Consider the following 16,463-nt stretch of genomic DNA (forward strand, 5'->3'; position numbering starts at 1 on the left):
AGACCTTTGAATTTTTCTTCAAAGAAATAATCCTATCATTAAAGACTCAAATGCTGAGAGGGGGCGGAGTTTGATCCTATCATTAAAGACTCAAATGCTGAAAGGGGCGGAGTTTGATCCTATTATTACAGACTCAAATGCTGAGAGTGGAAGAGTCTATTTCTATCATGAGTTGCAGTGTCTGATCCAATCATTAAAGACTCAAATGCTGAGATGGGGCGGAGTCTGATTCTATTATTAAATAATCAAATGCTGAGAGGGGAGGAGTCTATTCAGTGTCTGATCCTATCATTAAATTCTTAGAGAGGTGGGTTTGATGGTATCTCATTACAGAGTCCAAAGCTCAGAGGGCGGAGTCAGACCTTGATCTCATACAAGAGTAAGCACTTGAAAGGGTGGAGCCTGATCTTGAGCTTATGAAAAAATAAACTATTCCAGGGCTCTCAAGTGCCACGCATTGAGTATGACAGACACTCATTTCGGTCTTTTGTCACACACTCCCGCCACACATTGTATTTCTCACGCGGAAAAACTATTTATAATATATTTAATATGCCGCAGAGCCCAAAATTTCTCTGGCCGCGCCGCTCTCACTATGGAACCAGCAGGAATCCAGCGCGTCACCCCTGGAGATCTTAGTCGAGTCTGCCACTTATCAGCCAATCAAAAAAAAGGAATGTCACTCTAGCCTGTCTTCAAAACTTGAGAGCCCTGCTATTCAAAGAGGAAGAGTCTGAATATTATCTCGATGTTGTAACTTTGCAGTGCAAATAAATTTGACCTTAAGCACCTTAACTTTGTGAATATGCATTTCCATTTGAATGTCAAAGTGAATTCACCTTCTCCTGGACGTCCTGTTTCTCCTTCATGGCCTCCTCCAGCTGGGCCTGCAGGTCACTGATCTGGGCCAGGTTCTGTGAGGACTGTACAAGAACACACCACAGAGGGGTCAGAGTCTTCTACACACACCATAGGATATATAATCTGAAACCTACAATTCCTTTATTTTCATCTACTTGAAGTGATCTAAACATTATGTTTATGCTATATACATGATCCATAAGTATGCACATTTTCTGTTTGTATGAAAAATTCATATGATTGTATACAGCAAAATTCACCACAACTCATCTATTTCATTGTTTAAAAAGTGGACATGCAGTATTTCATTTACTATTTAGAAAAACCAGCAAGCAATGCACAGAGGAAGGGGCAAATATGCATGATGGCATGTTATTTTGGTGATATATCTTACAGCACATGGCTAACCATTTAGCTGCTGACAGACAAGCAATCTTATGGTCTGTTAATGACATCTCACAAAAAATGGCAGCAATAAATAGCATGTTAACAGAAGCATGAGTGAAATGGAGCCTCAAATGGAATCTGAATGCGTCAAGTATGAATGTGACTGCATTTTAAAACCTGATATACCCATAAATGAACCATAGAGTTGAAGTAAACCCAAGGGAACAGGCTGTTCCATTGGAGAGGATCTGTTTACTTATAATCTGTGGAGACACAAAACCTCTTCTCTACATAGCTGCCATTGCAGCATGCTGTGTTTAAAACACTCTTAATGACAATCAACCCACACACTCAAATGAATGACAATCGCTCCAGCAACACTTTCCCACTGGCACGAACGACCAATAAAACGCAGAAATACAGAGTGGTCTATCTGCACACACTAAATGATGCTGTAGATTTGATTTCTATGATGGAAGTATGTTGCTGAGAAACAGCAATAAATCAAACTGGAAAATGTCAGATATGTTGGAATGATGTTGCATGCAATACGCTCAGTGTCAAAAAAGAAATAATTGAAAAGGACAACAAAACTGTGAACAAAAATGCTTTTTATGCTTGTTTCACGCTGCTCCTGCTATGCAATAGCACTGTTATTGCTGTGAATGCTGTAACCTGTTAAATATTCAACACAATAAGTAGTACACACTGCTTTTATTTTGCAGTGTGAAATAATCCCTAAATTTATAATAGTGTGTTACTGTGTGTGTGTGTATATATATATATATATATATATATACACACACACACTGCACGGCCAAAAAAAGTTTCTGTTTGGATTTAAATAGGCAGATGCTAAAGAGTCTATGATTGGATCATTATTGCAGTGATTATTATGTTTGTAGCATGTTATATGTTTGGCAACAGTTCTTCTAACCCTAATTGATGGAGTGTGTAGCTTATCATTTCTTAAACAACCATGCAGGGATGACAATGTCAAGATTCATCAGGCTTGAATAGTGAAAGAATGGTTAGGAGGTAGCATGAAGAATCATTTTCACACATGAATAGAGACCTTAAATTCTGGAATATATATTTATATATAGTATAATAATATATAATAGTATATAGTATAAATTAATGAATATACCAACAATAAATATTTAAATCACTTTTCATATACCATAAGCTCGATAATAATACTGTTATTTAAAATGTATATATTCGTAAAATACTATTTTAAAAAAATTCTACCTGATTGTGCAATTAAAAAAAAAAAATAACATTCATATTGAACTTCCATGATACAAATTACAAAAACATTTAAATGTACATGTACAGACACATCTACTCTGTGTGTGATGATGAGAGAAAAGCTCTGTACAGCTCTCTGACAGACAGAGACAGAGTGCTGGAGAGAGTTACCTGGGCAACGGCGGCTTTGTGTTTCTTCATGAGTTCATTCATGTCCTCCTGGTCCTCCTCCATGCGAGACTGCAGGTCATTCTTCTCCCTCTGCAAACGACTCAGCTGTTCCTCAAGCTGCACAGGACACAAACAATAGAATAAGACAAAAACAAGTATGATTGCAAATTAAAATAAAAACTCCGATAGAAATGCTAGACATGTTGGCAAGTTCACAACCCATTTTACTTTCATAATACAACGCACTTCTGGGGATATTCAGGTTAAAAGTGTCTTTGGTTTATGCATCAGGGAATGATTGGTTCGTGAGTACAATAAGACCAAGGAAATACACACAAATTAACTTAATTTTTGAATAATCATTTAGGTTAATGGACTCTTTTCACAGATTGTGATGACATGTTTCCACAGGTATCAATATCGTAAATATAGTAAAGTTTTTCATATCTTTAATTTAACATTTATAACGCTATACTTTGTGTTTTGGATAATTTGAAATTGAAAGCCAGTCTCCTGATTCCTTAAAGAGATCATTTTCCTGTCACCTTGTCACTAAACAGTAGCTGCTTGCATTGTATAAATCCCTGAGAACACAGCACCATCTCCCAATTAGAGACGAACACTTCACTGCCTGCTCTGTCAAACAGTATCAGAGGTCTAATTCTATTCAATTATAATTACCTCAACAATACAGGCAGCTAATCTCCGAGGAGTATCTTTCAAATGTTTTAGTAAAAGCAAAAAATGTAGACATCACACATTACCAATGAACTACTGAGCATAAAAGCAGGAAATTAAATGATTTAGTGAAAAATCATCCTCATGTAGGCAGCTTGCATTTTTTTTTCACACACTCTTTCACAAACCAATGTAAATAAATTAATATTAAATGGGTTATATTCTACAATTTGCACTTGTTTCCATGACATGCATCAAAAACAATCATTTTTATCCTCTCTGACCCAACATCGGTTTCTATATGTAAATGACTTATTTTATGATTGTTTAATACTGTATCTCTGAATCTGAAAATTACCTTAGCTGTATGTACACTACCATTTTAAAGATTTTTTTAAGCAAGTATTTTATTCAGCGAGGACACATTCAATTGACCAAAAGTGACAGTTAATTAATTTAGAGTGTTTATATTATAAGTTCTAATATAATATACACAGTATAATATTACTGCTTTTACTGTATTGTTGATCAAATAAATGCAGCCTCGATGAACATAAGAAACCTTTCAAAAACAACAACCAAAAAATCTTACTGATCCCAAACTTTGGAATGGTAGTGTAAATTGTGGTCATATGATAATATGCTTGTGCTTATGACATTAATATTACGATGATTTCTCAATAACCCATTTTTCAAGTTTTCATAAATAATATATACATGGATTGGCTTTTTGCAGAAGTATGAGTACAAATGAATGAAAATCCTGTTTTCCATTATACGTTAACACAAGACACTAATAAAAGACATTGACCTTTTTTCTGTGCAGATCCATTCCACACCGTTAAATGCTGTCTGGCAAGTGTATTGTATCAAACCTGAGGCACCTTCAAATCCTCTAGTGGAAATCCATGATCTCCCAGGGGGGAGGGGGGTGTCAGACAGACCTGAAGCTAATCAGACAGTGATCATGACCAGACCATTTATCACGCTCTTGCTAATCAATAAAAATATTCAGAAGAGAGACAGTTTTAGAAATAGCCACAAAATCACCCGACTGCACCAAAACAATGCTTCAGCATGGCAACGGCTTTATAGAAAATTAAAATGTTCACCGCACCCTTCTGTCAGAGTGTCTCTTGCTCCAGAGAGCAGAGCAAATATGACAGGCGGCGATGACAAAAAAAAGAAAACAATATGGAGACAGCTACAGGGGAACAGCATCTGCAGAATTTGGCTGCATCCGTCTCTCCTGATATCGCTTCATAACAGGCTACAGTGAAGACACAATTACACAATTTTCTCCACGCTTAAATAATACTGAATCAATGTCAGAATTATTAAAGTGTAATGTATTTCACAGCGATACATCCTGTTCGAATTAGAGCCGGGATCGGAAATGTGCCATTATGGGCGGAAATCATTTCCCCCTGGTAAATAATTGAAACGACATCCTGGCTGCCACCTATGGTGGATGAAGACAGGTGGTGTCTGTGTCTATGCATGCCTCTGACTCTGATGTAAAAGAAGTAAAAAAAATCTATAAAATCAAGAGTTATTCTTTTACCAAACACAGACAGACTTACCGCCTGCTTGGATTTTGATATGTCGTCCATTTGTACATGGAGGTCCTCGATCTCTACTTCCATTGACTTTCGGGCCTTGACCGAAACAGCGCATGTGAACTCTGATTCCTCGAGCTGTAAAGAGCACACATGCAAACACACGAAAATGAAATGTATGTTTACTACTGGACCTCATGTATGATGTGTTATTGACACGGGCCCAGGGGAGTTGAGAGACACACCTGGTTCTTGAGCTGAGCGATCTCTCTCTTGCTGGGAGCGTTGTTCTTCAGGTGATCAAGCATGATCTGGGCATCAGCCAGCAAGGCCTTTGTGCGCTTCAGGTCCTTCCTCAGACGCTTCTCTGTCTCCACATCTCTGTGGCTCACCTGAAAACACCAAAGACAGTTTATATTATCTTTACATGTTGTTCACACTGAATCTTAGGAATGATGGTTTTGGTTGAGTTTAGCAACTGTTACTTTGAGGAAACATACAAAGAAAATACATTTTTTAATGACAGAACATAACCTTTACCAGAATAATATTTTTGTTCATATTTGAAACGTAATGTTTTATATTTCATTTAGGTAACGCAACCTTTTTTTTGTGATTTTGAAAATATTTCAACTTAAAAAAAAAGACAAACCAAAGTCAATCAATGGCCTTTAGTTTATGCCATGAACATTATTTTCTATCATTATTTGCTGCTTGCATCTGTTAGTCTGTTGCATTTGGTATTAGAGGAAGGGACATGTTCCTTAGAGTAGACATTTGATTTGATAAAAAAAAAAAAGGATGTACCCAAAAAGAGTGCAAAAAAAGTAATTAGCATTTTTGGTCCATGATTTACAGAAAGATGTTCATTTTAAATGTCCAAAAATGTCAATGTTTTTAAAAAAAAAAGTATTTTATGCGCACCAAGGCTGTATTTATTTGACCAAAAACACAGTAAAACAGTAATATTTTAAAATATTATTGAAATTTAAAATCATCGTTTTCTATTTTAAATTCATTACTCCGTCTTCAGTGTCACATGATCCTTCAGAAATCATTCTGCTGATTTACTGCTCAAAAAACATTTCTTATTGTTATCAATGTTGAAAACAGTTGTGCTGAATTTTGTGGAAACAAAACCTTGATACAGTTCTGAATAGGATTCTTTCTACTCAGATGAATAGAACATTCAAAAACTACAAAACCATTTCAAAACCAAAACCATACCGCATATATTAAATCATCATATTTCAAAGCTTGACTAGTTCTATAGCAAGTTTAATGAGTGCAGTACCTGCTCCTGGGCGCTCATCAGCTTGGCTTCCATGTCTCTCCTCTCCCGTAAGACCTTCTGCTTTTCTTCATACTCCTCCTCCAGTTGCACCTCCATTTGCTTGAGCTATTCACACAAACAAAACACAGTAACAGAACATCATGGAAGGCATTTGTGAAGTAGGTTTACCCTGAAGAGTCAATCCAATCATATACAGTCATTCCAGACATATAAACACATCCCCTAAATGTGTCTTTAGATGCTTCTGAGCATCTACAAGTGTCAGTCAAGGGACTCGGTCGTGAGAAAGAAGGGTAATTATAGGATGCACTGTACTGGCAGCTTGATTGGTTAAGTGGAGAGGAGGGAAAGGTGAAATATACGTGAGGAAAATAAAATTGGGCACATGAATTATACATCAAAACAAAACTCAATGAGTTCAGCTTATCTGCACCTCCGCGGCAAAGACACTCTACAAATGGGAAGTCGCTATCTGCAACAAGAGCTGCGCGCTGAACAACGCTGAATGAAAATTCTTATTCAACACATGGCCGAATATGTCTTGTTTATTTATGTTGTACAGGAGGCAAAGCGGGCTCTGCATAAGAACTGAACATCAGCAATTAAAATGTTATAAATTGAACACACTTGAACTTCTGAAACCAATTGTAAAGTATTCTGAAAGTGTAGTTAGTGGTGTTAACTGGTGACTTGTACTTAAAGTGAAAAGTTGACTGAATGTGTATGGGAGCTAGAGAGGCCATGCATTTTTATGTAATGGTTCTTCATAATTGTCATACAAACTTAATTTTCTTGTGATTTTGACATCATAAAAAGATTTTTCTGAGATATCAACATATTTTTGTAGTGATCTAAACATAACAAAAAATGTTTTGTTAAGATTCTGACTCAAAAGTTCCTTTACATTTATGATATTACAATAAAATAATTTGAAAAAAAAAATGTTAATATAGTAATGCATTTTATTTTATGGTGTACGGTGTATATTATTTTCCTATAGACTAATATTTACTGTACTATAAGATTAATATTAATGTATACACACATATATTACCTAACACTAATATTATTTTAAGAGCTAATATCCTCAGTGTGCATTTATAGTAGAGCTGTTTGTAAATAAAAGGAAATCATTAACAATAGTAATAATAATAATTTACAATATTTATAAGCAGCTTCACAAAATAATTGCACAGGATATTAGCTAATTATATTATTTAGCATTTACATAATAACATGAAGAAAGAAATAAAAAGAAAAGAAAGAAATGAAGAAAGAATGCTTATATTTATATAAAAAATAGTGTGAAATAATAAAAAGACAATGATGCAATGACGCATACAATGATGCTAACATGCCAAAGGTTGCAGTGACTATTAGCAGTTTTTATGGTATAGTGGTTGGTGGATGTATCGTACCTTCTTGCTGCAGGACTGTCTTATGTCCTCCACCTCGTCGTCTTTGCTTTCAATCTCTTTCGAATGCGTCTGTCTCAGTCTCTCCATCTCCATCTCCAGACGGAGCTTGGCCTGCAGGTCACAACATCAACATCTCATTGAATACAAACACAGTTGAACATACGACATGTGCATACAGATGCCCATGCAAAATAACTCTGCCGCACAGGCCAATAAACTCTTCTTAATTATTATTATAATGTATGCAGACTGTAAGTATTGACAGTTTCTTCATAACGACGCATCAGCTGAATCTACATAAATTAGCATATTACGCATGACAGGTGAAAATTGTGTGCATGGAGAATATGCATCATTCCAAGACATAATACATTAAACATCAGTCAGCTCAATCCAAAGTATATATCCTTATTCTCATGAAATGATTACCTGCTCCAGCATCTGAATGGTTCCAGCCTGCTCATCGAGTTCTTCTTCTTGATCTTTGACCTTTGCCTCGAGGTCACGAAGCTGCTTTTTAATCTTGGCCAATGACGCCTCGTCCTTTGAATCCTGTGAGTTCTGATCTTGAAGCTCCACCTCCAACTGCTCCAGCTTCAGATTGACAGCACATATCTCCAGATCCTTATCCTGAGAGAGCAGAGGAAAAACTCATTTAGAACAACATAGTCTGGACTCGGCACACACGGACACATGTGCATCACAGCCAAGAAAAGTCTGTGAGTGAGAGACAACAAAGGAGGATGATATAAAAGAGGTTGCTGACCTCCAGTTGTTGTCTAAGGCTGAACACTTCCCCGGTCAGCATGTCTTTCTCTCTGCTCAGCTTCTCCCTCTGACTCTTTTCTCTCTGCACCTCCTCCTGAGCCTGAGTCTGCTCCGAGTCAAACCTGCAGACATTGCATGTATAAAAAACACATGGTCAACAAGCTTAATATCAGGAAAGAGGAAACAAAGGTGCAAAGTCATTTTCTAGAGGCTTTGCACTCTCTGTTCCTACAGTATGTGGTGGAACCAGCTGCAATCTTCCACCAAATCTGCTGAGACCATTATAACTGATTCCACAAGCACTTAACTAGACTACAACCATAATGGCACTTCCTATGATACTAAATATATACAATAAATGTATAAAAATTATCTCAGCTCATTTTTTTTATACCAATTTAGCTTATACTTCAAACGTGGCCATGTGTACAGTCAAATACTGTTGGCTCATATGATAAAGTGCTTGATTGTTTGCGATGCTCCTCATACTTAAGTCACTTTGTATAAAATTATGTAAATGTAAAAAACTACAACCATAATATTTGCCATTGCCACTTTGACATTAATGCACCAGCCAATTATGTGACAAAAGCAAAAGCGATTTTTCACCCAAAACATTATTTATTCACCCTTATGTTGTTCCAAACTGGTATGACATTCTTTCTTTTGAGGAAGACAAGAGGAGATATTAATTTGAAGCATGTTGGTAACCAAACTTCCATTGCCATTTCTTACAATATCTTATTATTTTATGTTTCACTGAAGAAAGACAATGTTTAAGAATGACATGAGGGTGAGAATAAATGATAATAGAATTTTTAGTTTTGGGTAAACTATCACTTTCACCAGCCAAGCAGACAGTTACAAATTCTTCAGAAAACAATGTCAATTGATAATTTCTTTTAAGATTATTATTTATCAAAGAAATGCATACCCCCCTGCATACTCTGAATAGAAATCTTTTTTTTTTTTAAAGAAAAACAAGACACACTGCCGAGGCTGGCAAAACCTTTTAAAATAATGTTTTAGCAGTGAACATAGATGGGATTTTTTCTAATTTCAACTTTAATAAAAGTGAATTAATCTGCAATTGAATTATCAGCATATCGTGATTACATCTGATTTTATTATATTGGTGTTACTAATTGAAAAAAACCCATATTAGTTGACCATTAGTCAAATTGTGTACAAAGCAATAACTAAAGGCAACCGCTAATTTCTAATCACACTATAATCAAAACACAAGTCTAATGACAAAAAAAACATAAAAAAAAAACATACCTGCTTTTCCTAAAATAGCCAAGCATAGCAGAGTGTTGAGAAACTAAAACTCCTTTAAGCCTTACAGTATTGTGTGTGACGTGTGTGTCAGGAGGGGCATTAGGGGAAAACATTGTGATTGGGTTAACTTGTAAGTGGGAAACAATGTGTGAGGAGGGGGAAGTCGTGATGCTTTGGGCCAAATCAGTTAATTCTTTTCCTCTTTTTATAGTTTTCTCCTTCGTTCTCCACCCCCTTCTCTCAGAGGCCCAGTTATGATCCCATAAATGAGTCTTATGCAACTCTTCGTGTTAATCCTAGCCCCATAGAGAATTGAAGGACCGCTCTACTTGCCCTCCCCCTATACCTCCCTTTGGCTAAATCTGCCATCACCCTGAGCCTCAGACCGATCATTACATTTAGAGTGGACTTTCACACATGCCGTCCGCACTGACAGGCACGACCTCCGACTGTTTACTCAAGAGTCTAAAAAGGCTTAGCCACATCACCTTCGCAGATTAACCACCGCCGCTTCGCTCAGGGCCTGCCGCTAAGAGGAATGATAGTCTCTTATGTTGTTTCATGTTTCATTTTGAGATGCTGGTTTCTGAGGCACTCTTTGGCTACTCTTAAGGCTTGTTCACTAGCCTGGGAAAACCCAGACGAACTTCCGGCAAATTTAGATTTGCTCTGCAAGTTAGTCTGGCGAAGAGCCCATTCAAGTTCATTTCCAATCTTTCCAAATCAAGGCACCAATCACAAACGTTGAGGCGGGCTTTACAAGATGACGATCGATCTGATTGGTTTTAAGGTCTATGCAATTCCTTACAGAGGCATTTGAGCGACGTCCGTTGGTGACGCCCCTTTGGAAATGAGCTGTGAATGAACCTTCCCCAGCCCCTAACTCAGATACGACTGAGAAGGGTCTGGTTTTAACCAAGCTACTTGTTCACACCAGGAATTAACAAACCAAAAAATTTTACAACTAATTCTAATTCTATGAGAATAGGGAAGACCAAACCACAACTGTAACGATAACGACTGACAGGAGCAATACCGCTGGAATCTTTTCAGAATGTTTTCTTTTTCTTTTTTCAGATGAATGATTAAAACATTGACAGTCAATCAGTATTCCACCCAGCGTTAAAGAACTTGAGCATTTAAAGCAGTAGAAAACATAACTTAAGCACATACTTTTATAATAAACTGAACTTTATTGTCTGTTGGTGTGGGCGCAAATATTTATTGTTATAGTTATCTTTATAGTTATCGTTCTTGGTGTGAACGGGCCTTAAAACCGTGTCCAAATCAGGCAAGGAGCGTCACATATCCATTGTCAATTAATTCAACCATCCTCTAAAATATGTTGAAACAATGAAATCACAACCTATCAGAACATACTAGAAAATGTTTAACATACTAGAGTTAGGGTAAAAAAAAATATTTTCCAATTAATTGTGACTTTAATTTAACAAGAATTCTTTGAATCCATGCTTATTTTTAGTGGCTGAGTAAACATATTTGTAGTACAGTGTCGCCCCTCCTGCAGATGCCACTATATTTTGCGGAACTAACTCTTTAAGCTGCATAGTTTGAATCCTGTTAAAATTATTATTTTAAGTTAGAAGGTTCCCTGTGTCATGTTTCTTTCCCCTGCGGCTGAATCTTCAGGGCCATTGCAAAAGAAATCATACTTTCCTCGAGGTGTGAATGCAAGTTTGCAGTCTGTATAGAGTATGATTTAAAAAATAAAGTTTGAAATAATGTCTAGAAACATCTTTGTTTAACAAACATACAACATGACTACCACAGGTAGCAAAATAAATGCACCTTATTTTCAACTCTATGTGAAAACACAAAATATTTTTTGCTGTTTTAATAAAAAAAACCTTGAACATAATTTTAGAATTAATAGAATTACTATTAAGAATTGCACGATTTTAGCATTTGAGAGAAGTTTTTGAGTTTTACCAGTTTTTTACCATAATGTAGAGTGTGTGTTGATTTATATAAATCAGGAAAATAGATGAATTAGTGAATAAAATAAAACATGCGTATGAGTTGACATTGTTTTGAAATGCAACAAAAAAAAAAAATCTCAAATGACAATCGTGATCAGTGAACAAAATTACAGTTTTGGGCAAAATAATTGTGATTATAAGTTTAACCATTATGCAGCATGACTAAAATAAGCTTTTGATTGACTAAAACTGGACTTTTTATTTTATTTAACACTACTACACATCCTGTTGTGACTGAAAGGACCATAAAGAGGCATAATTATCCAATATCTGGTCTGACTCACTTGCGCTGTTTCTTCTCCAGGTCGTGGTTGCGACTCTGCTGGCCCTCCAGGTGCAGTTTGGTGTCCTGCAGCTCGGCTGTCAGTCTCTGGCATTTCTTCTTCAGCTGCTGAGCCACACGCTGCACCTCTTCATTGTCCGCCTGCAGGTCCGTCAGCTAAACACACAGATTCTCGGTGAGTATGTACAGGTGGATCTGTCCATCCAGTGTGCGTCTTGTCTAGATGTGTGTGTTTCAGCTAATACATTCATGTTTGAGACAGTACATGCTGTTGTGTTGGACCACACTGACAATACGAGTGAAGTCTGAGTCTTTATGATGTGTGTGTTAGCTTGGTAGAATAAAGTCAACAGCAGGGATGCACTTTTATTACAATTCTGTACAATACCAATAAGCTGATAATTATTTTCATGTTATGGCTGATTACCGATAAATGGGTGAAATTAAAATAATATACTACTTGTCTAAATGAAACTAAAATAAAATATCAGAACTAAAATCAATTGCTTTAAATGCTGTAAGAGAATTTAGGCATCAAAACATTATAATGTTAAGCTATTCGTTTTGAGATTTGCTAAAGACTAATGTAAAAATAGAGGATATGAGCATGTGCAATTAAATATCAAATAACGGCAAATAAAATGTCTAAAATAATATAAGCCGGCGGTAACAGATATGGATCTGATATTGTGCATCCCTAGTTGACAGACTTGAAGGCACTGGCAAAAGGACCTGAGCTGTTAGCATTTAAGTGCAACATTTTTTTGTGTGTGTTTGTAAGATGCCCTAACCTTTCTCTCCAGCTGCCTCTTGTTTTGCTGCTCCACCTCTAGTTTGTCATCAAACTCTTGCTGGAGTCTCTTCTTGGTGAACTCGATCTCTCTGATGGCCCTCTCATATTTCAGCCTCCATTCTCCTCCTGAACAAAGGAGTTAGTGATGATTAAGGCCGCACAGTTCATTCTGAGACGGCCTTGTGTGATTACTAAACCGCATATTGCTGCGATTTAATTAAATAAATATGTCAGTGCTTCAAAGCGAAGTGGCGGCACTCTGTTTTGTCTACTGCACATAGTCCAAGCACTCTATCTCAACAGGTTCAGTGCACTTGAATTTGGCGGTGCAATTTTAAATGTCAGATGTTTATCATAACGCTGTTAAAATCACATTATTTGGCATCATAATTGCAATATGATTTTCAAGGTGAAACACTATGGGCCAGATTAGTCTGTGGTCATTCCCTGAAGAGAGCCGAGGTGTAAACTCTGGATCACTGCCAGGGACATTTCACGACAATCCTTTTGATTGTGGCTCACACAGAAACCCATTCTGTGAATTTAAAAGATATCTGATAAACTGGAAACAAGCAAATACACACAAGTTAATAAATCAAAGCAGATCCAATGAAACTCTCTGAAACATAGATATGAGAGGTGGCTTTAGATATGCAGAGTGAAGCTGTCCATGCCACATTACCCTTACAGAACGTACTGTAATCGCTGGAAACTGGAATAAATCAAATGTTCATCCCTTAGCATTAAGTCTCATAGATCAGCTGTGTGTGACAGAGGTGAGAACAAGCCCTTACCAGTCTGACATGTGATTTAAAATGAGTTCTGTTCATGACAGCAGTGATTCTAAGAATAGGATTATAAGTATTATCACGCTCAGGCTTTCACAGAGAACACGTTGCTCAAAAAGAAGTGATTATTTATCTTTTTCAATAAATTCATAGTTTAAGAAAGTACTTAAAATATTGATCACCAGCCTCAGATCTTCAAAGTAAACTGAAAACAAAGCACAGCCAGACAGTATTATTTTCTATTAATTTGCTATGACATTTGCAATTTTTGTACCCTATATTATACCCTATCCTCATATATTTCCAATAAGATCATTTATTCTTACAATAACTTTGGTAACAGTGCATTTATCAAGCTTAAACTATTAAGCTTGATAAAGTTCAACCAATCAACAGTCAACACTACAATATTTGTAAAAATAATGAAATGATTTACTCTTCACATCATGATGTAGAAAGGGTCCAAATGATTTACCTATTGTCAGCATTGCAATTTTAAAAAACACTTCACATTAACAAATTCACACATTAACTGGATTGCATTCAAAATGTGGGCAACAGTATTTTTTAACTAACTAAATATAAGCCTAATATAAAAGTTTTATATTTGGCAATATTCAGTCAAGATGGTAAAAACCTTCTGAGGGGAGATGGGCCAAAAACAACAAAAAAGATAGTTGATATATGTTTAAAAGTACCTACTTTTCATACTAGTTTTTTGTTAGATAATAGTTTATATACAGTATCTAACAGTATCTCAAAGCAATGGACATGGACTTGTGTATCTAATACTTTTAAAAAAAAGAATAATGAGACTTTGCATTGTTATTATAGTTATTGCATTGTAATGAGACAGATCATTTTCCCTCTTCACAGAAAGTTCCAGAAACAGAAGAGACAGAGAGAGACGGAGAGAGAGCTCATGTTTGGTGTTTTCACTGCCCCCTGGCATTTCCATATAAACAGCTTAATGAGGAGCAGCAGCTCTGACGCTACAGATTATTTTCTCATTTGTCTGGAGGTGGCACACTGAAACGCTCAGCACACCTGAAGCTCTACCCCACACCAGAGAGTCATGGGCCATCAAACTCATGGAAATCCTCCCAGATAACCCTTCAATTCTGCCAAAATGATTCAGGAAGGCTCTGATAGTTTTTGCTCAAAGCTCAGCAATCATAAGGGAATCCCTTTACTGAGATCGCATTATGCATTTTATTCCAATTGTGCTCTGTCCAGGAAGTGATGTCACAAACTCACCGGTGTCATCGTCATCCATTTCCCCGTTGAGCTCCGATGCACGTATGAGCCGTGCCTCCATCACTTCCATCTCCATAGACTCCATCTGCTTCTTCATAGCATCAAACTTGGCCTGAAGCGCAAACGCAAACACACACACAGACACAGAGCACATCAGCTCACTGTTCTACAGGGAAATGTCCAGACCATCTGCTCACACAGGCAACCCTGAGCCTAAGAGACATAAAAACACACTGTACACACACACACACACACACACCAGGCATACAGAGACAAATACCTGCAGTCTCTTGGTCACACACACACACACACACACGGTCTTTCACATGGATATTTAATATGAGTTGACAAATTTGTATACGGCTCACGCTCTGCTGCATGGACTGCATTGTCTGTGTTTTGGTGGAAAATATCTATTTCAGGCATGAGGAGATTCCTTACAGAAAACCATAAACTCAAACTCTATCTCTGTTCAGAAGTGTGTGTGTGTGTGTGTGTGTGTGTGTGTGTGTGTGTGTGTGTGTGTGTGTGTGTGTGTGTGTGTGTGTGTGTGTGTGTGTGTGTGTGTGTGTGTGTGTGTGTGTGTGTGTGTGTGTGTGTGCGTGCGTGTGTGTGTGCGTGTGTGTGTGTGTTTACCTGTAGATCCTTCATGTCTTTTTCTAGCCTCAATCTCTCCGAAGTCTCGGACTCCAGCAGCTGCGAGGCAGACTCGCCTGTGTTGCGCTCATCGGCAAGTTCTGATGACAGTTCTGTGATCTGAAACATACATATGATGAGCAAACATTAACTAGATGTGGCACACGTGCTCTATGCAAACTTTAGAGTGGTGTATGAGCTCATCTCACACACATATGCAACACTTCACATCTATATCATCACTCACACATTTCACACACAGGGACGATAGCTTTTTGCTATTGTCTTAAGATGGTGACGGTGTGAGGTCCAGGTGTCTGTGACTGTGTATTGTGAAGGTGTGATTTTGTACAATGATATAATATTAACATGCATAGTACCAACTTGTAGAAATTTTTATTGTGGGTGCCTTAAAATGGACATATATAAATGTAGGAATGTATTATTGATCAAAATATTGATTTGCACATTAGAGAACAATGCATGAAGCATGAATTTATTCAAAGATATATATCCTAAGATATATAATCTAAGATTCCTATAAACCTCTGTTTATTATGTTGGTTGCATTATGTAAACAACAATACTGACAAGAAAAAGCTCTTAGCTGGATAACTTTAGCAGCTTTAATAAGTATTGATGTGTTGCATCTAATAATCATGCACTTGAAGATGGCGCCAGTTGTTTAATTTAGTAATTTATTCTAATTTACTTAACTTTTTTTTGCTATAGCTGAATGTTAACTTGAACGCACTATTGCTTAATATTGCTGTAACCTTTTAATTTAACTTTTTTTTACAAAAAGTTAATTTTGTTTAATTATTGTATACAAATATTACATAATATATATATTGTATCAATTATACATTACACATGTTATTATTATATCACTGTGGCGAACAGGACGGCCGAGAGACGTGAGAGAACGGCGCGAGGCCGGTGGTGCGATTGCTAATGAGCAACACCTGTGAAGCACACCGGTCTCGCATCTCTCACAGAGGAGCGGAAGCATAAAGGAGGAGCGACGACGTTGAT

General features: G+C 36.9%; 1 protein-coding gene across 22 annotated transcripts in view; it reads right to left on the minus strand.

Annotated features, from left to right (window-relative positions):
* myo18ab (myosin XVIIIA b) overlaps positions 1-16,463 on the minus strand; it is a 108,074-nt gene that overhangs the window by 13,326 nt on the left and 78,285 nt on the right. For all 22 annotated transcript variants that reach the window (XM_077208412.1, XM_077208410.1, XM_077208405.1 and 19 more), the window contains 12 exons: positions 15,429-15,548; positions 14,793-14,904; positions 12,746-12,873; positions 11,956-12,110; positions 8,389-8,512; positions 8,052-8,252; positions 7,623-7,733; positions 6,205-6,309; positions 5,156-5,302; positions 4,935-5,048; positions 2,674-2,790; positions 840-923 (listed from right to left, as the gene is read on the minus strand). In XM_077208412.1, the coding sequence (XP_077064527.1) occupies positions 840-923; positions 2,674-2,790; positions 4,935-5,048; positions 5,156-5,302; positions 6,205-6,309; positions 7,623-7,733; positions 8,052-8,252; positions 8,389-8,512; positions 11,956-12,110; positions 12,746-12,873; positions 14,793-14,904; positions 15,429-15,548 (1,518 nt within the window). The remainder of the gene's footprint in view (positions 1-839; positions 924-2,673; positions 2,791-4,934; positions 5,049-5,155; positions 5,303-6,204; positions 6,310-7,622; positions 7,734-8,051; positions 8,253-8,388; positions 8,513-11,955; positions 12,111-12,745; positions 12,874-14,792; positions 14,905-15,428; positions 15,549-16,463) is intronic.

Source organism: Siphateles boraxobius, unplaced genomic scaffold, assembly GCF_051911475.1.
Source record: "Siphateles boraxobius isolate OS27281-9 unplaced genomic scaffold, OSU_SipBor_1 6, whole genome shotgun sequence".
In the NCBI taxonomy this organism is placed as follows: domain Eukaryota; kingdom Metazoa; phylum Chordata; class Actinopteri; order Cypriniformes; family Leuciscidae; genus Siphateles; species Siphateles boraxobius.